Raw genomic sequence first — 21,459 nt, 5'->3', positions numbered from 1 at the left:
ATTAAATATGTGTCTTCTTTATTTACATTTTCCTCTAGTATTCCTAATAGTAATGTCTCAGGTTTATATTGAATGTTTTGCCTAGTCATTTCTATTGCCCATTCCCAGACCATATGCCAGTACACCTGTGCTTCTCTACATGTCCACCATGTAATCCTTTATGCACCAAATCTTTAGACCTTGCTTTGGTCTCTTGCCATCACTAACTCTCAATAAAAAGTTCCTTTTGAGACAATGCCTGTTTCAAGAGTTCTGCTTTCTTTGGAGATCTAATAGAGGCAGCTCCTTACACCTAAACCTAGAGGGAATTTTCTTATTTAGTTAAATTGCTGATATTTGCCAATTTCACTTATGTATTGTAAAATGTGCTCTGTTAGTTTCAGCCTAGGTATCAAAAGGCTTAAACATCTTTTGTTTAACTGCCCAGGGTTCATTGAAAACCAGGTAAGAAGCAGAGTAAAGGTCACATGGAGGGTGGATTTTCTTCCCACTCTAGTGTATACAATTTTACAGAGAGAAATTATGGAAAGTTACTGTTGGAAGCTTTCCTGAGTCTTTCTTCACGGGTCATTGCAGATTGGCCAAACCAAGTTCATCACAAATCATTCAGCACAGACTTTCTATTGAGTCAAGTTTGATCATGAAGGAGTTTTGTTTCCAAATTTCCACTTTCCTTGAGGCAGGAAAGTGATGAGACTGAATTTGTGAATGTTCCTGTTCTAAACAGAGATAGTAATAACAGCTAGGCCCTGAGATATTCTTCTTCTCCCCCCCCCCTTCTCTCTCTCTTCTCTCTTCTCTCTCTTCTTGCCCTTAGGAGAGATACTGGGAAAATCATTCTTATTTTAGGTTTCTTCTAATCAATATGGCTTTGGGGAGTTCTAAACAGTCAACTAATTGTACCTCAAGGAACAATTTTTGCCATAGTCTTGTTGGCCACTCTTGAAGGCTCATCTCTCCAGGTTTTGGTATTATGGAGTTGGGGAATTAATTAACTAGCTTTAGTTAATTAATTCTATTTTGAAAACCAAGCAGAGAGAACCTTTTTTGTTCTCTTGACAGATATCAGTCTGATACCAGATATAATGCGGCATTATTCCATTGTTGCAGGATAAAAAGAAACATGCTTAATATAAACTTATACTGAGCCAAAATGCTGTGTTGCTGTGTTGCTGCCACTTATTCATGCTGCTTCTTTATTGGTGCTCCTGTTCCTAATCATCCTTTCCTCCAATCCCACATGGACCTTGGTGGAAAAGGAAGCTTTGGTCTAATTTGGGGATATGTTTTGTGTTATTGGTCTACTCTCTGTTTATGGATCTTTAAGGCAAATGACATTTTAATGAGGCTGCATCTTTCCAAACAGAATGCTTTCATCTCAGAAAAAAAGATGTTTGATTAAAAGGTACAACAAAATCCAAAATGCACATGGAATAAACATTTCTCCTTTGTATCCAGATTATTTTATAGTCCTAGATTTCAGATCATTTCTTATTTAGTTTCTTATTTACCCATTCCTTGTTCTTGTCTTTGGATACTTTCAACTTTCTCTGTTGCATTTTGATTCAGTCAATTTTAAATTTAACTCATGTTCACACACTAAAATAGCTAACCATAGACTTGTGGAGTGTATATGTGCCTTTCAGTCAATGTTTAGTTCCTGGCAAGATTTCATAAATGGCTTGCCATTGCCTGCTTCCTAGGGCTGAGAAAGAGTGACTGACCCAAAGTCACACAGGTGAGGCCAACTGTGGGAGGACAAAGGACAAAACAATGTTGGGTTATCATGATGCAAATTCCATTCCTTTTTCATATGCATGTATGGAAAAGTTTGCATCACAATCCTACATTTAACATTTTGATGAAAATCTGTCTATGTTTTGCAATCACCCTCTCCCTCTCTGCCCCCTGTATGTGTGTGTGTTTTTGTTTTTATATATGTTTGTGTGTGTATGTGTGTGTGTGTGTATGTATGTATGCATGTATGTATGTATGTATGTATGTATGTAATCTCTATCATTGTTGTCATCATCATCTCTCTCTTTCTATCCATGGCTTATAAAGACTTCAGTTTCTGAAAGTTTATGCTTCTCCTATAATGTCTTTGCTGCATCTTCAACTATTTTTTTTTAAATGTAGGCAACATCAGAATTTTCTTTTTCTCTGTTTATTTCAATTAGAAAGATGGAAAGCAAATCAACAAAGTTTGCAATCACTGTTGGAAACTGCCAGCTGTCATGTTGTAGAGTGGCTCATCTCTGACCTCAAGCATATTGCTTTTCTGTTTGTTTAATATGGCAAGAATCTGTATATCCATAAGTCAATGCTGGTATATGACTACCCAGTGATAACTTTTTAATGCCATTAGACCTGCAGGGATATTCTCTCATTTTGATTTTCAAGCAAAAGTAGTGTTTGAATGCAGTGCTTCCATCACAGTAGTTTTGGAAAATTGTTATGTTGTAAAGCTGTTTCCCAATCAATGCTTTCCTCCACAGCCCCTTCTTTCTTTAGCACTGGCTTTTTTTCCCCCATATATTTTTCTTTGTTTTCTGGGTTTTCTCCAGGATTTTAGAATTCTGAATTATCATTTCTGAAATGGGATGAAATTCTCCACTAATTTCAGTTCCAAATATTCTACAAATTGCTTTACTTTTGAGTTTCTTCTCCTTTTTTTATGGTTGATTCACGGACGTTTTTATATTAAACCGGGAAATACATCTTGAGGTGGCTGTGTGATTAGCTGAATCAGCATTCTGTGTTGTGGCATGTTACTTTTGTGCAACAATAAGGAAGATTTGTGTCATTTACATGAAAAGAAAATGAAGCACATTTATGTTTATTTTACTAAAATATTAAAAAAAAACTCTACAAAATCAAGGGCTCTCAGTGTGACATCTGTGTCACTAATGGTCTCATAAACACCCGCTTTGGAACTTACTGGACTTTTTCCCAAACTGATATGTTTAACCACATTAAATGTAGAATCTTCTAACTAAAATAAATGGAAAACTATCGTTCTATAAATAAAGCCTCAGTCCTTTCATTGCCAAGTATATCTTTAGATGTCTCATGGGCCTTAGGAACATTTTTAGAAAATGAAAATATTGCTTAAATACAAGCCAGTGCTTCTTTGAAAATATCTTTGACTTACTTACCCAGTTTAAAAAGATAAATTGGGGGATGGTTGAGAGCATTGTTCAGGGTTCTAGGACGTGGCAAGGACATTTTCATCCCTTTATCTTCTGGTGAAAGGATATTTTGCATGTGGCCAGATCCGCCTTTTAAGTTATTTTGTACAGTGTTTACCACATGCTGCCAAAATTCCAAGTGTGAAAACAAATTGAAAACTCTTAAAATAGCATATGGGATATTCCAAAAATCCAGTACAGTATTTAGGTGAAATTTTAATGGTTTTTATCAGTTGAGAAAGTAACCTAACATGCAGTCTCTGTACCTAGGTGAAGATAGGATTGGATTTCTCAATAATAAATCTGTCTTCCAACTAATCACAGAATATATTGAATGGTTTAAGAGCCTTTATCTAAATCTAAATGGGAGTTACCTTTATGTGCATAAGCTGAGATAGCTGCACAGTAATGCAGGAAACCAAGCCATACAATTAAGCTGTCTAATGTAGTATTGTTTCTACTGGTCTTGCTCTCTAGGTTTCCGAAAGAAAATTTCCATTTTTCCACCATCCCTTCTTCAAAAGGGACTCAGGACTCAGTCTGAGAATTATAGTGGGCCTTTCTCTGATGATCTTTTCAGATCATATTTGTGTTACAGTCATTGGGAATTTTGCACATGACTGAGGATTATTCATTCCATTCACCTTCTGAAGAATGTCCACACATAGAATAAGGGCTTCTGAATTACATTTTACTTCAAATGCAACTATCAGCCCATTTTTACAGTAAGGACAAGTGTTTTAAAAGCTGGAGACAAAGGTACATAAAATCTTGCATAGAAATTCATGACATGGTGGCGCAGTGGTTACAATGCAGTATTTCAGGCTAACTCACTGCTCACTGCCAGCAGTTCGATTCTGACTGGCTCAAGGTTGATTCAGCCTTCCTTCATTCCTTCTGAGGTCAGTAAAATGAGGATCCAGATTGTTAGGGGCTATGTGCTGTCTCTTTAACTGCTTAGAAAAGGTTGTAAAAGCACTATAAAGTGGTATATAAGTCTATGTGCTATTGCTATACTGAATGATAGGTTAAAAACACAGACCTTTCAGGCATAGTGAAATGTATAACCAAAATAATATAATATGGGGAGTATCAGGGATATCTTCAGTGTCAGAAGAATAATTTGGAATCCCATTTCAAGCTGGGGTTGCACATGAACAAATCAGAATGATTTGGAAAGGAGATGATTTATTCATTCCCAAAAGCAAAGAGGTTCACATTTGGAGGTAGCCACCATGTTAGGTATGCACAAGTAGATATTTATAATGACAAGAAGCTTTGATGTTCAAATTGAGGTGTTCCTGGCCTGGGCTTTGATCCTGAGGTGAATGTTAGATATCTGGATATTGTCCTGAAGTCCAGGGGAAGGAAAATCACCCTCAGATATGTAGATGCCTTTCTAAGGGTGGATTTATTGTCAGGGGTCTGGTATTGTGATTTTATCTTGAGAGGGTTCTGGTATTGTGATTTTATCTTGAGAGGGTTCTGTATCCCTGATGGGGCCAGTGAGGTATTTTTTTTAATAATTTTCTTTATTATGGAAATTGCCGGTGGATCAAAGATGGTTTTGGGGAAATGTGTGATTCAGACAGTATAATAAATAAAGTTAAGAGGAAGAATCTGATTTGTTATCATTTTCCCACATTGGGTGTTATAAAAAAAAGTCAAGATGATGGCCGCAAGATTGTGATGGTCTAACTCTAATCACTAGGTCACACTATTGTGGCCACTATCTTGCCCACACATCCTGGAAATATACATCCATATCTTTATTGCAATAAAAGTATTAGCTATCAACACTGAATCAGTTTCCTTTTAAAATAGAGGTAAGAAAGAGACCTTTCTAGCAATCCAGTAAAGTTTTTTAGACCTGTTTGTGGCAGAAATTTCCAGGCTCCATTACAAAAGCAAGCGTAAAAGGTAATATTTACATTGTTAAAGAACAAACTATCCAGTGAATAACATTAATAAAATATTTTCACAATATGTTTATTATCTAAAATGTTAATGTTTTCTTTCATTTTGAGATGTTGCAATATTTATTCACACACGTCCCATTCAAACAACTTTAATGAAACTGAAGGTAAGCAGCATCTTAACCTAAGTAAGATTCTGACTGATAAAACATTCTTTGTTTTATGCAATATCTTTATTGAATATGTTGTCATCTTCCATCATTTCAATTCTAGGTTAGCCAGGGAACAAAAGCCGGGCTCTTCTCCACTTCTCCTGCTTCAGAACTAATTGAAAAGATTGTGTTGCTCCTGAAAAAAGATTGAATATAAAATGAGATATTTTGTTAAATACAATAACATTTTGTGCCATATGTAAATAAGGCAAAAATGATAAGATTAAGCAATCAGTATTCATTAGCATTTTCCAAGATAGAATGTTTGAATGTAATAGAGGAAATGCAATATGAAAATTACAATTAAATCTTTGGGCATTATCCATTTATAGAAGTTTCCGTAATAGTATGTATGTCATCCAGATGTGTGATGCCTATGTGACAGTATAATAACTTGGGCCAGTCCCTCTCTCTCTCAGCCCAACCTACCTCACAGGGTTGTTGTAGGAAAAATAGGAGAAGGAAGGTGTGTTGGATATGTTCTCTGCCTCGAATTATTTGTACAAATAATAAAGGTGGGATATAAATAAAGACATTTTTAAAAATAAAATAAATAGGGTTAGGTTTTAGAATCCTAACTTTGGAATACACTTCTCTGACATGGGAATTATCATGAAAAATATAATTATAATACTGGGGAACCACTATAACTTGCTTGACTTTATGCCCATGTTACTTTTTAGTTGCTAAATTTATTTATTGATTGATTTTTTGTTATGCCCACCCATCTCACTGATATGACAACTTTAGGCAGTTTAAAATATAAAAAATAGAGATAATACAAAGTAATTAAAATTAGAAAAATTAAATAGAAAGATAAAAAAAAAGAAGAGGATGGGTGACATGAGGGCAGAAATTCTCTACCCCAAGAGCCACACTCAACATGGCGTGTCCCTAGTGGGGCCTCAGGCCAGCCAGCAGTTCTGAGGCTCTTCTAGAAGGCCAAGAGTGTGGAATTGGACCTTACTTTCAGTGAGAGAATATTCCAAAAGATGGTGGCCGCAGCAGAAAAGGCTCTTCTCTTGGACTCCACCACCCAAAATTCTTTAGCAGATGGGATCCAAAGTATGCCTTTTCTGCTGGAGCAAGTGGGTGGGCTTGCTAAGGAGCTAAGAAGAATCCTATAAATAATATCTGGAGCTGTGGTAGTGCAGTGATTAGAATGCAGTATTGTAGGGTAACTCACAGCTCATTGCCAGGAGTTTGATTCTGACCAGCTCAGGGTTGACTAAGCCTTCCATCCTTCCGAGGTCAGTAAAATGAGGACCCAGATACTTGGAGGCAATATGCTGTCTCTCTAAACCACTTAGAGAGGGCTTTAAAGCACTATGAAGAGGTATATAAATCTAAGTGCTATTGCTATCTGAGTAGTTTTACTGCTTATGGAAATCGTATGGAAGAAGTGCTGGGTCACAAACACTCTTTTAAAAAGGTTTAAATATATGACAATCACTAAGAAATATGTTACAAGGTCCTTGGCGCAATTGCCTCTCTTTGCAATTCATTTTCCCTCATTAAAGCATAGATCTCCCCAATCCTACCTGAAGTAGTTTTCTGAATGTTTCTAATATGCATTCAGATTACCTATATATGAGAGTGGTTGATTAAGAACAAGATCCTGGAATTGTAACCAATATATATATCAACCAGGATTGTGGTCACCATGAAAAAGGCAATATTTATTTTGCTGATGATGATTAAGAAAGGAATACAAAATAACCCTATGCATGTTTTCATAGTGTAAATCTACAATTGTATTTGGAAATGTATGAGGGAGAGAGCAAGGGAAATAAGCAAAGGCAAGAACAAAGAATTTGAAAACAAATACCATGAACTTACTTGGACCAGAAGCAGTCTGGAAAAGAAGGTTCAAAGACAAATTAAGTTCAGGTTGGCATGAATGGCATGTATCCCATCAGTTGCAGAACTTCACAGTTGTTTCTAATATGCAGTGTTTGTATATGTACACTAAATATTTTCAATTTTCAAAGATCTGTCCGATTTCCAAAGATCTATTCCCAAGAATAACCAAAGACAAGCCAAATCTGGTGGATGATTCCACACGTATTAAGGGGATACGATATTGCAATAATCTGTGCAATGCCATAGATAAAACGTGATGGGAAGAAGTTGAATTTTCTGTTTAAAAAGTCACCATTCAGGCAATTGAATGTACATGTATAAAAACTATTCTATATTCTCTGGATTGCATCTGAAGGAGAAAAATGCAGAATTTCATTCAGAAATGTGACTAAGCCCTACAGCTATTAAGGCTCCAGAATTTTTTTTATAGGGAACAAGTCCATAAGCACCGTGGGAGCTCTTGTTATGAGTCAAGTAAAATAATTTCTTCCTTACTTGCTTGCTTACTTTCTTTTTCTATTTGAAATATGGATTCTACTCATAATCACCTTCCCTTCCATCCACCTCCAATGCAGGTAGTTTTCAACTTAACAACCATTTGAACAACACTCAAAAAAATTGACTTACCACCAACCCTCACACTTAGGACCGCCACTGCATAACACACTCATGGGGTCAAAATTGGGGTACCTATATGTTTAGGATGGTTGCAGTGTCTTGGTGTTGCGTCCTTGGCGGGAAAACAGACACGAGAAGCAGCTGGAGTTCTCAGGTTCTTTTATTCAGCGTTCAGCTTACAGGAAGATGGCTTCAGCTCAGCCCAAACGCCTCGCAGCCCCTTATATAGGCAACTCCCGGGTAAATGGGTTACTTTTCCCGCGCCAGCACCCGCGCATGCGCACGGCGCTGGCGACAGCCTGTCTGGTCCCGGGCAGCTTTGCACCTGCCCGGGACTGCCTGCAAACGCCCGAGCCGTTTGCAAAGGCTCGGGACATAACACCCCTTTCCCCCGGGCTAAAACTACTACCAACATACAGCATTTATTTTATATAACATTTTGCTCCCCAGTGCTCCCACTGTTTACTGGCCTTTGCCTTGCCAGCAATGTTATGTAGTCTTCTAGGTACTTGGGAGATTTCTTTGCTCTCTGTGACCTTCTTAGCTGTGGGTTACTGGCATAAGTCCCCTGACTGGAGGGAGGCGTGAGCCTATTCTCTCTATTGTGCCCTGGTGTCTTCCAAGGACTGTGCCCCGATGCCTGGCCTGCTTGCTTGCCCACCGGGCTCGTCAGGCCAGGGCTTCTGTTGCTTTGTGACCTGGTTGACCTGCCTAGCTGTAGACCCTCAGGCCCCTTGAAGTGATAGCCGCTGCTGGGCGTCTCTGTAGGACCTCCTAGGTCAGTCCAAGACCTGTCAGGGGGCTGTCCATTCCCTGAACCCCATTCTGTGTTTGGGCTCATGTGGGTTTCTGTACTCTCCCAAAACTCAGGTGTCCCCTGATTTGTGCTAGGGGTGTTGTAGTCGGGACTTGGTTCCTCGACTAGCTCTGTGTATGTTTGACCCTCTGTAGGATTTGGGGTAAGGTCAGGCCAACTTTGGGGATTGTGTGCCAGCTCTCTTGCGGGGAATGATTTGTTGGGATGCCCCCGGGTATCCTCCGTGACTGGAGTGCTGTGTGATGTGTGTGGAAAGTGAGTATGCCCCCGGGGTGACTCCCTGGCTGGAGTAGGCGTGGATGCCTGTTGTGTGGGTAAGCTCCATGACTTCCTTTTCGGAGCAATTGCAGAATCTTGGGACGGGCCGTCTGTGGCTCCCTCAGTGGAGATGGGCAGTAACTCTTGCCCTTCCCTTTGCTCCAAAGGGTCCCCCTCCCCCCCTGGAAAAGACCCAGGAGTTTCAGCAGAAAAGTCCCGCCTAGAGCGGAGTTGGTCGATGTGCCGACGCAGGACACGACCGTTGTCCAGGGCAACCTCGTAGGAGAGAGGACCTGTGATCCTGGACACAGAAGCGGGGACCCATGTATGACCAGGCCCGTAATTGCGAGCCCAAACCGGGGCACCCACAAGTAGTTGTCTAGGTGCCCTAGGATGTGAGGTAGATGAAGGCAGTCTGTCCGGATGCAACCGGTCAAGTCTCGTAGTAAGTTGGCGCCCCCAACGAAGTTCAGCTGGACTTCTCCCTGTAGAAGTGGACGGTGTGGTGCGATAAGAAAGGAGAAAGTCAGCCAACCTGTGATGCCAGTCCCCGTAGGTGAGTCTCTTCAAGGCGTCCTTTGCGATGCGCACCATGCGTTCAGCCATACCGTTGGTGGAGGGTGAAAAGGCGCAGATGTGGCATGACGAATCAGGTTTGCCTGTAAGAAAGCTTGGAATTCGGAGGAGGTGAATTGAGGGCCGTTGTCAGACACAATGACATCTGGCAGCCCGTGTGCAGCAAAAATCCCCCTCAGTACCTGAATAGTCTTTGCAGTGGTGGTGGTCGAGACAGGCACAACCTCAAGCCATTTTGAATGGCTGTCAACAAGGACCAAGAAGAACTGGCCCTGAAAGGGCCCAGCGTAGTCAATGTGCACCCTAGACCATGGGGACTGTGTTTCCTCCCATTTATGCACAGGAGCTTGGGGCATCTCTGGGCGAGATCGTTGGCACATGTGGCATGCGTGTACCTTAGCCTCAATATCTTTATCTAAAGCAGGCCACCACAAGTGGCTGCGTGCAAGAGCCTTCATACGAACAATGCCAGGATGACCCTCGTGGAGGGATTCTAAGACCCTAGTCCTCATTGAGGTGGGAATGACAACTCTGTTTCCCCAAAGCAAACAACCCTGAGAAAGGGACAATTCGTTCCTTTTGGACCAGAAACTCTGAAACTCAGGACTAGGGCAGTGCTCAGGCCACCCGGACAGGACCCAGGAGCGGACACGTGAAAGTGTGTGATCTGTACCTGTTTCAGCGGTAACATCCCTGGCACTAAGAGGAAGCTCGGGCAAGGCTTGGATTGATAGAATGTTGACAGCTGGCGCGGGGTCAGCTTCTACTACTGGCAGAGGCAACCTACTGAGGCCATCAGCATGGCCCATTTCTTTCCCAGGCTTGTGGAGTAATGAAAAATCATATGCAGACAAAAAAATAGACCACCTAAGCATTCTAGGGGAAATGATGTGGGGAGTCTGCTTACGTGTGGTAAACAGTCCCAGCAGAGGCTTATGGTCAGTGAAGACCGTGAAATGCCTGCCATATAGAAAATCGTGGAATTTTTTAATTCCAGCAACAACAGCCAGAGCCTCCCTGTCTATCTGAGCGTAGTTGCGCTCGGCAGAAGACAATGTTCTGGAGTAGTATGCAATAGGAACCTGAGTTCCATCAGACCTGAGGTGACTCAGGACAGCTCCAACCCCGTAGGGGGATGCATCACAAGCGATGCACACAGGAAGAGACTCGTTGAAATGTGCAAGAACACTGTTAGAAGTGAGCAAGGCCTTGACTTCTTTAAAGCAAGCCTCATGTGCTTGTGACCACAGCCACACAGCTTGTTTGTCTAGTAGCCTGTGAAGAGGCTCAGCTACACTAGCTTTATGTGGAAGAAAAGAATTGTAGAAATTCAGGAGGCCTAAGAAGGCCTGAAGTTCGGCCTTAGACTTTGGCCTGGGTGCTTCTAAAATAGCAGTTAGTTTGGATTCAGCAGGATGAATCCCAGCAGCATCAATTTTGAATCCCAGAAATTCAGTAGAAGGCACCCCAATCTTGCATTTGTCTTTTCTGAGCTTAAGGCCTGATTTCCTGAATCTTAACAGGACAGCCCTAAGCCTTTCAGCTAGAATGTGTGTGGAGTCTCCTGCAATCAAGACATCGTCAAGACCCTGTGTCTAGTTCCATAGATAATGGAACCCCTTGTAGCTTCACGTTGAGTGACAGCTTTTTCTTCATGGGCTTGTGTGTGCCTGTCCTACAGATGTTTCTACGCGAAGCGCAAAAACCTACCCTATTCTGGCTGGGGACTCTGGTACCCTTCAGGCGTTCTTCTTGAGGTTGTGCCTTTCGTCGGCCCAGACACACAGCTGCAATGTGCCCTTGTTTGCCGCATGCCCGGCAGGTAGCGGAGCGGAACTTGCAGTCGGTTCTCCTGTGGCGACCTCCACAGCCGATGCACTTGAGCGGAGCTGAAGAGCTTTCCTTCTGATTTTCTCCCTTCGCGGGGTGTAGACGGTCGACTTCTTCGTCCGGATCCTCCTCGGAGTTTCGTCGGACGTCTTCTTGGTGCACGGACGCACCCTCTGCACTGCTTCTGATCGGCCGCATGTTCTTGACGGCGCCGCCTGCTGCTTCTTCCGCGGTGGCTTCCCTTAAAGCGTCTTGGAAGGATAATTCTTCCTTAGCGAAAAGTCTCTGTTGTAGCTCTCGATGCCTCAACCCGCACACGAATCGGTCCCTCAGTCGTTCCTCGAGGTCCTTGAACTCGCAGGGCTTGGCGGCCTTCCGTAACGCGGCGATGTATTCCTTGGCTGACTCACCGGACCGTTGATCCCTCTGCTCGAAGGTGTGGCGCCATGAGATAACGGACACCTTGGGGTGAAAGTGGTCCTTCAGCAGCTTCTTCAGGTCTGCGTAGCTTACAGACTCTACTGGAACAGGTGCTGCAAGGTTTTCTGCGATTTCGAAGGCGTCTTGGCCGCAAGCGCAAAGCAGGGTGGCAGCCTTCAAGCTATCTTCCCTCACTTGGTTTGCCTTGAAGTAGTTCTCCATTCTGGATACGTAGGACTCCCACCGCTCTGGATGTGAGACGTCGAATTCCGCAAGCCTTCCGATTTTCGCCATCTTCGGATCTTCAGGAGACGGGTCTATCAGCCAGCCTACCCCCGAATGCGCACTGGATTGGCGGGCAGCTGCTGAGTCAACACCGTTCCTCTTCCGCCGCTCAGGACTCCTTGGGTAAGCTTACACTTTTTCCTTTCCAGGTAGTGCAAGGCATCCCACCTTCGTCGCCAGTGTTGCGTCCTTGGCGGGAAAACAGACACGAGAAGCAGCTGGAGTTCTCAGGTTCTTTTATTCAGCGTTCAGCTTACAGGAAGATGGCTTCAGCTCAGCCCAAACGCCTCGCAGCCTCTTATATAGGCAACTCCCGGGTAAATGGGTTACTTTTCCCGCGCCAGCACCCGCGCATGCGCACGGCGCTGGCGACAGCCTGTCTGGTCCCGGGCAGCTTTGCACCTGCCCGGGACTGCCTGCAAACGCCCGAGCCGTTTGCAAAGGCTCGGGACATAACACTTGGGATTGCCATTGTCATTTGAGACCTTCCCAGCCAGCTTTCAGCCCTCAAAATCAATGGAGAGGGGAAGCTGGATTTGCTTAACTGCACAAATGCAGTAATTCACTTAACATCTGTGGCAGGAAAGGCCGTAAAAATCTGGCACAACTCACTTAACAACAACAACAACAAAAATGTAGTCCCAATTTTGGTTGTAGCTTGAGGACTACCTGTTTTTGCAAGAGAGGTTGAGATTAGCAACTGCCAACAACCAGCTTGCATTTGCCTATAAACCTTTTTGCTAATATTGACTTCTACTGAAATTCAGTTCAAAATAAATAAATAAATAAACGAACGAACGAACAAACTCTTGCTTTCCATTTGCTCATTCTTATTGCTGCAAAATAGGCAAATCATTTGAAATGGCCTTCAAAATGTGAGGTAGACTTGCTAGGTTTGAGATTCCCCCTCCTCCCCCCAATCTGTATTGACTTTTAAATAGTTTGGAAATCTGTTTAAACAAAAGGGAGTCAATCATCAAACTGCTGATGGAAAGAAAATGTTTTGTGCCCATGCCATTCTTAGTGACAAATGTTGTCCACCTGAAGTTGAGCGTACAGGTTCTTTATAAGCAGATTTCTGAAGGTGACCTGGAGAAAATATATTCCTTCTAATGCCAAAGTGCTTCTTTTTTTTCCAGTGTTGAAATCAGAAATCTTATGCACAAGAGTCAATTGCTATCATTCCTCTTTTGTAATTAATGGTTCCTACGGCTGGCTGAGTGGATGAAATAATTAATAGCACTTAAGACTTGGAGTGTGTTGAAATTCACCTCTGATTACCAAAATGTATATTTGTGTAAGGATTATATGCAAATAGTCCCAGAATGAAGTCCCAGAAAAGATCATGCAGATGAATGGCACTTAGGGAAAAAAAAGTCTCTTTGTTGATGGTGCTCCAAGGGTTGGTCATTGCATTTTTTTCTTCCAAACCAAAAACATATGACAGCAATCATAGATGTAAATAATTATATATGAAGAATAATGCTCCTGCATTTATTCTAAGGAAAGCTAGGAAAATGTCAAAAACTGAATTTGAGAATATCTCTCTTTCTTAGGAAATACTATTCACTGTATACATTTTCATGAAGTCTATAGGTGACTGTCAAATCATTGGATCAATTGATTCAAACATTTTTTGACAATCAATTGTCAATTGATTTTTATTTAGTTATCATATCTCTATCAGCTATTACAATAAAGAGCAAAGAAAGGTAGGGTTGACCTGCTAATTTTTCCTATGTTTGAGAGAAGATTTCTCAGGTTCTTTAAATCATATTGTAAGGACTTACTGTACAATTTCCATGTGTTTCCTATCTCAAAATGGTAGAAAATAATGCCATCCTTGATCAGGAATAGTAGTTTGGGGAGATCCAAAGCCCCAGAAGAAGAAGAAAAAAGGAGTCATCTACAACACAAAGCGTAATGACTGCAACAACAACTATACAAGACAAACAAGTGGCTCAGGAATTCTGGAGTTGAAATCCATGAGTAATAAAAGAGCCAAGGTTGCCTACCCCTTGACTAGACCTACCATAGTTTTAGCTGAGAAACTGTGACCATCCTAGACCAAGCCAAGTCCGAAAATTCTAGAGAATTTCTAGAAGCCAGTTACTCTGGCAAAGTAGCCATCAATAGACAGACATAAACAATATCTACATACTGTGCAAAAGAGACAATCCAGAAGCCAAAGAGGGAACAAAAAAACAAAGTACCTCCCTAGCAGCAATCAACACTCAGAGGAGTATAGATTAACTCCAAGATTAACATCAGACCATCCATCAAAGAAGTGAACAATATTCCAATCAAGGAACTACCAAACAAGTTAACAATAAACAGCCCAACCAAAGCACTTCCAAGACCACTCCCACCAACACTAACATTACAATATAAACTGAGAGCAAACCTCACTCCTTAGTAGCACTGATGATGTTAGCTAGTTTGGATAATGAAATGTCTGTTCAGAGAGCACCAAGGACCTCTCATCTTAACCCTGAGCTACAAATATTCTCCTTTATTAAGTTTGGGAAGTATATGATTTTGGGACTCTTGGATGCCCATCAATGAGGATACCAGATAGAGAGAGACTGGCCTAAAATCTATGAAAAAGATGGGATGAAGCTGACATATTCCTGCTATATCTGATTATCATCCCCAAATCCTCAGGGATTCTTTTTCCAGTTTACAAAACTGCCTTCAGCATAAATATGAAATGTGGCTGATCTCCTGACCATCAGCTATTTTGAAAGCACATTGAAATAAAAATTAGAATAGCTCTGAGCAATAGTGCAAAGCTTGCAAAGGCACCGTTAGGATAAATTAAGTGCTTATTTATTATATTCAAATGATTTTCCTCCCTTCCCCATCACTCATATTAATGGGAAAGAAAGCAATCTGCAGTTCCTCAAGACCTCCTTGACCTGGATGGTTCAGGAAGTGCTGATGCTTGAATGTGTTGATGGAAGAAAAGAAAAATTGCAATTTAGTTATTTTTCCTTTAAAAAAATGCTTTAATTAGAATGTGATTTCTCATTTTGTGATCCTGTTGTCCACAGTGAAAGCTCATTAAGTAACTGGCACAACTGGCTAGCTAATCCAGGGCAGCTGAGTTGAGTTTAGAAGGCTGATTGTTATGTGAGAAGATAACTGGTTCTGATTCAGCATTATATAATTTTACTGCAGGAATGCTGCAAAGCGCAGCAGATAAAACTCAGAAGAAGCTGTTACTCGCTAAGGACACTTTTTCACTCTTTTTCAAGCCTTCTGGTAGCATGTCTTCTAGTTTCTATGAAAACCACTGGTAGTTTTGGATTTATGACTGTAATGGAGCCTGCCTATCACAATCATGAGTTGTGACAGTCATATTTGATGACTTTTTTGCAGCAGTCATTAAATTTTAATTGTTGTTTACTGCCCAGAGTCACAAGGTTGAGATGGATGGCCATATTAATTGAAACAAACAAATAAATAAACAACAAAGACAATGCTAAATAAAATTTAGAATTCTGTTTACTTTGGATTATGCATTTTGCCATGTCTTTCTGTGTTTTCTCTCACTTGCCCTAGGTCTCCACAATATAGCTTTGCCTTCTTAGTTTCCTGAATCTTGGCAATCTTAATGCCTTAATCCTGCTCAATGTTGTTTAGAAAGCATTTTTATACAAAGGGAATTTACAAAGGGAAGAGGCATTCCCATCAGCTCCTCATATTCTTCACTATGTCTTGTTGATATGTCATGACCATAAATTTACAAAGAAACTCAGTGAATCCTGACAGAAAGATTTGATCCTGTCATGGAAGGTAATTCTCAAAAAACATATTACTTAGTGATTGTACATATATCATTTCATCTCAAATGTTCATCTAAGTCTCATTACTGGGAGGGGGGAATGGCTGATTTTAAAACAATTGGAAGCTAATTATTTATATTTCTAGCACAAAAAATGATTAGCCATCACATAAACAGCAGGTGTTAGATAAACAAAGATTAAATAATAATTGTAAACAAACAACATAGTTTTTTGGACAGTGTTTCTCAACCTTAACCACTTGAAGATATGTGGATTTCGACTCCTAGAATTGTCCAGCCAGCATAGCTGAAATATCATTCTGCGTTGGAGGTTAGCAAGCCCGCATAGCTGACTGGGGGATTCTACTTCTAGTTCTCCCATCTTGGCTCAAAAGCTTCTAATATTATCATAGAAAAGAGTTTTCCCCCTTATTTCACCTTTAGAATAGTTGTGCTTGATCATGCTACTGTAGCTAGAAATGAATGAGGAATGCTTAAATGCCACTCAAATGTTGAAGCCAATTCAAAAAATACCTACGCATGCATTTAAAAAGTTATGTTTTGCAATGTATAAGGCAGTGGGGAATAGATTGTTTTTAAAAGGAAACAGGAAAATTTCCAATATCAATACATGAACATTCTGGGCAAAAGACATATGGATTTTATATTTAGTCAATTCTTAATGTGATTTGGAAATAGGATCAAATGACAAATGCTATGAAACTGACTGATTTGTCCTTTGAAGGATAATTTCCCCAAATTTTAGATATTATAACAAGAATACTACAATATTGTCCACAAAGAATTATTTAGTAATGCACTCATTATAAAAACAGTAGAAGAATTTTATTATGTTTCTTATAGTTGATGTTTCCCACAATATTCTAACATGGCTACCCTTCTACAATTCATATAGGTAGGCCCTATATTACAATGGCAATTGGGGCTGGAATTTCCATCACTGAGCAATGTCATATGACTGCATTGCTTAGTAACAGTAATCCCAGCAGTTGCCAATTACTGTCATGACCCCAAGCCCATTTGGATTGTTAAGTGGGAAGAGTCAGAAGATCCAGGCAAACAGGCTGGTGGGTGAGTGTGTAGGTAATGCAGGATGGTAGGGAGGTGCTAGAAACAGGTGCTATAGAGCAGAGGTCCTCAACCTTTTGGGCACCAGGGACCAGTTCCATGGAGAAAGGGTTTTCTGTGGACCAGAGAGTGCATGTGTGCTGCCTGCATCCCACGGATGGAGCTTTGATTTTTTGTGTGACCAGTTGCTGGCATGGCGCGGCCGGGTACCGGTCCATGGACCGGGGGTTGGGACCCCTGCTATAGAATACAGGTGAGTATGTGGGGGTAAGGTGGAATACGGTACACCCCCCTTCCTGTAGTGTCAGTGGGGAGGGGGGCTGCCACAGACAAACAGTATGGATCACAGGCAGACAAAAAAAGAGGAAGAGTTACTTTTGACTTCCTGCCAGCTTCCCCATTGACTTTGTTTGTGGAAAGCTGGCAGGGAATGTCAAAAATCCCAATCAAGTGACCATGGCTCATAATCACGAACTGGGCACAGAGCAAGAGCACTTAGACTTATATACCGCTTCATAGTGCTTTACAGCTCTCTCTAAGCAGTCTATAGAGTCAGCATATTGCCTCCCCCCCAACAATCACAGCCCTCATTTTACTAACCTCGGAGGGGATGAAGGCTGAGTCAACCTTGAGCCAGTGAGGATTGAACTCCTGGCAGTGAGCTGAATTAGCCTGCAATATTGCATTCTAACCACTGTGCCACCACAGAGTTCCAGATTGAGATCATATGATTGCAAGAACATTGCAGTAGTTGGAACTGTGAGGCTTGGTTATAAGTCCCCACAGTGCTACTTGTAATTTTGAACGGTGGACTGAACTTGAGTCCTATTTATATATAGGAGGATATAATTATATATTTACAATATATAATTCTATAACATATGATGAGTAAATACTGTATATATAATTATCTAGGTAAAGAGTAGTTACCTCTTCTTTCACTGAAAATATTTCTTGAGGATTGCAGCTTCAATTGCCATTTCTTCGTCAGATCTCCATTTGCTGGGGGAATCCTCGACCTCTTTGTCATGACACTGAAGCTTAATGGGAAAGAAGAAAGAGATATTATATTGAGGGGGAAGTAATTGAAGCAATGAACATGATTACCATAAAGTGTAGTGTTATTAGCCTGTTCTTTGATTCCAATAATTTATTTCTGATTTCTGATTAATTGGGAAGGTTTCAAATTCTGGAACTCCATCATGTCGACGTTCTCAGCTTTTGTTCCTCCATTTCATTTATCTTATACACAACATGTGTGCTTACAAATGCACAACATTTGAGGCAAAGAAAGAACCAGGAGACAAAACCAAAAGCAAGTATATACCTAGCATTTCTGTAATACACAGAGAGAAACAGTGAATATTTCCTACCGCACCTGTTCCAGAAAGAGGACCAGACACCTCAGAAATATAATACTTGAGAAGCAATTCAGGCAAGGAGAACTTCAGAAGCATCTCCGTGTGTGACATGATCAATGGATCTTAAAGCAACCAGAAGAAACATAGAGAAAACCATTTTCTAGGAGAAGCCTTCTCTGACGGTGGGTCTTAACCTCATTCCAGGCTGAGGCTCACAATTTAATAAAGCTTTTGTTATAGGTCAAATGTGGTCAGCCTATTACAGTTGAATCAGATACGTGGAGAACTGGAAATAAAATAAATGAATTGTGAGAAAGAGAGAGTGAAATCATCCTTGTTGAGAAAAACTCACCCATCCCCAGAGGGGGAAAAAAGATTTAAAAAAGAGGAGAGGAGCTGGAGGCACTAACAGTTTACATTTCATGTTCACTCAGATGTAGATTCCATCATTCGGTATTTGTAGATTTTACTCTTTGTAAATGTATTTTAGACTGCAGCCTTCAACAACAATCACATTATAACATTCATTCTTATCCCTCCTAAACCAGGCATCTACAAGCACATCTGGCCTGGATTTTTAGTGCCTGAAACAAATAACAGAGTAACAGAGCTGGAATGGACCTTGGAGGTCTTCTAGTCCAACCCCCTGCTCAAACAGGAGATCCTATACACCTCAAACAAATGGTTGTCCAATCTCTTCTTAGAAGTTGTTGGAGCACCTACAACTTCTCAGGACAAGTTGTTCCACTGATTAAAAAATTTCTTCATAGTTCTAGGTTGTGGTTCTCTCCTTGATTAATTTCTATCCATTGCTTTTTTGTCCTGCCTTCAGATACTTTGGAGAATAAATTGACCCCTTTTTCTTTACAGCAGCCCCTTAGATATTGAAACATTGCTATCATGTCACCCCTAGTCCTTCTCCCTGTCTCTTTCCATATAGAGAAGACTAATCAAAGCAATATTTCTAATCTCATCTAGTATTTCTCAAACTTGGCAACTTGAAGTCCACATATCTTAAAGTTGCCAAGTTTGAAAACACTGATAAAGATGGACACTTGCGTTTGATGAGCTGCCTATCATTGACAATTCTCACAACCCCCTACAGCATTCAATATGACATTGCTCAAAAGACTTATGGGAAATTTATAACTGTGGCCAGGAACACCATTTAGAAAAAACAGATCCTTTGCCAAGGAACTTCTAAATCTGTGCCTCCATGTTGCATTGCACTTGTGTCAGAAGCACTGAGTGCTTCTGGGTTGAAAGATCACCATTGCCCAGAGGATGCCCAGTTGGGGGCTCCTGTCATGTCCCTGGCAGGATCTGGAGAGAAGGACGGGAGGTCACACAACTCCATGGCAGCATTTGGGTCTCAAACGTGGGCTTGCTAACCTCTAACTCAGCATCCTAACCATGCAAACCACAGTGCTCCTTAGCTCTATGTTATTTCTTTTAATTGTATACTTCCACTGTATAAGTGCTTGTCAAATCCAGGGCAAGCTGTTGATTTGGGAGATAACAGTAATTTTGTATATTTTTGAACTGGGACTTTCTTGCTACAAAATGGAAGAAAGAGTGAGATGGCTTTGTGTGGATAAGTTAATGAATGACATATTGAACATCCCTCAAGCTCTATCACAACAACAACAACAACAACGACAACAACAACAGTCTGCCATGCCACAGTGTTATCCATTTTAATAAAACAGCTTAAAACCAGGCTGTCAGCTTTGTTGGCAACTTCACACTGGGGGGGGGGGGGTTGTTGATGTGGAAGGGAGGAAGTGAATCCTTTTTCCTAAAGAGAAATATTCAAAGAGTCTGTCTGTTTACAACTGATCAAAAGTGACAGTTGGTGCTTATCGGTGGAGGAGTATTTTCCTCCTTGAAGAGAAACAGGAGGATAATTTATCAGGAAAGCTGAGAAGCCAGATCTCGGTAATGATCTGTTTTGAGAAAGGAAGATTTTAGAGGAATATTTATATCACAAAATAAGGAATTGAAGCAAGTTGGCAGTAGGTTTTTTTAAAAAAAAAAAAAAATAGCTGCCCTGACACTGAGAGGTTTTCCTTGGCAATTTAGATTTCCAAAGTTGGATAACACCAAATAGAATGGCTAGAGGTTTTAATTAATTTCTAACAGCACAAAAAGGTCAAATTTCTCTTATATTTATCCTTACTTTAAAGAGCCTTAAAACGGTGTTGTGACCTTAGAGTTGCTTTTATTAGCAGTTGCTTTGTAGAAAATATGGGTGCAACACACATACATATATCTTGAGTTTCTTTTCCCAACTTTTGCTCCTTTCTATGCTATACTTGCTTTAGATGAAAACTGACATCACAAAGACCTCTCAAATTGAGTGAGGTACTCATTGAAGGAGCTGAAAATGAATAATTATGTGAAAGGAATGAGACAAAGGCAACATTCTGGAAATTAGATTATAGGCTACTAAACCAAGCTGAGGAATCAATTGCTCCCCTTATAGAGCAATTGTAGCTTCATCAAAGATCGAATGCATTTAAAGGTTAACAGCAGCAGACCTAAAATGAGGAGATAAATTAGCTTAGGGTTAGATTTTAACTTTGAAAACAGAGTCCTCTCCTCCCCCCCCCCATTTTTTTTTTTTTAAAGATAAAGGCCATTTTCATCCTTCCAGATTCCCAGAACTGAGATGGGAGAACTGAAAATACCATTAACGTGCATTGCTGCATGTTTTGTTCCACTAATTTAAAACAAGCCAACATGTGTTCAATTGCAATTCCCCAAAACTCTACTTTCCTTTCTCTACATTGTAAATTTTCCTATAATCTCTCTGCAATTGACCCTTAGAAGGGATTTGGTGGGCCTAATGAGATAAGTAGTGAAATCTCACATCTTGTAGAGATAGTCCTTGATTTACAACCACAATTGAGCCTAATGTTTCTGTTGCTGAGGGAGACATTTGTTAAGTGAGTTTTGCCCCATTTTATGAGTTTTCTTGCCCCAGTTGTTAAGTGAATCCATGTAGCTGATAAGTTAGTAAGCCAGTTGTTAAGTGAATCTGGCTTCCCCACTGACTTTGCTTGTCCAAAAATTGCAAAAGGTGATCACATGACCCCAGGATGCTGCAACCATCATAAATATGAACCAGTTGACAAGCAACTGAATTTTGATCAGATGACCGTGAGGATGCTGCCAAGGTTATAACAGAAAAATGGTCATAAGTCACATTTTTCAGTGCTGTTGTAGCTTTGAAC

The 21,459-nt window shown here is 40.8% G+C and overlaps 1 protein-coding gene across 6 annotated transcripts in view; it reads right to left on the bottom strand.

Moving 5' to 3' along the window:
* Positions 1–5,325: 5,325 nt before the first annotated feature.
* Positions 5,326–21,459, bottom strand: part of FHIT (fragile histidine triad diadenosine triphosphatase) — a 1,435,547-nt gene continuing 1,419,413 nt past the window's right edge. For 5 of the 6 annotated variants that reach the window (XM_039326596.1, XM_039326595.1, XM_039326592.1 and 2 more), the window contains 2 exons: positions 17,793–17,902; positions 5,326–5,455 (listed from right to left, as the gene is read on the bottom strand). In XM_039326596.1, the coding sequence (XP_039182530.1) occupies positions 17,801–17,902 (102 nt within the window). In that variant the 3' untranslated portion in view covers positions 5,326–5,455; positions 17,793–17,800. Of the gene's footprint in view, positions 5,456–7,158; positions 7,175–17,792; positions 17,903–21,459 lie in introns of all 6 variants that reach the window. The other variant, XM_039326594.1, reaches the window with a different exon arrangement.

Source organism: Crotalus tigris, unplaced genomic scaffold, assembly GCF_016545835.1.
Source record: "Crotalus tigris isolate CLP2741 ecotype Arizona unplaced genomic scaffold, ASM1654583v1 scf7180000024342.5246164, whole genome shotgun sequence".
In the NCBI taxonomy this organism is placed as follows: domain Eukaryota; kingdom Metazoa; phylum Chordata; class Lepidosauria; order Squamata; family Viperidae; genus Crotalus; species Crotalus tigris.
This window is presented reverse-complemented; position numbering and strand designations above follow the sequence as displayed.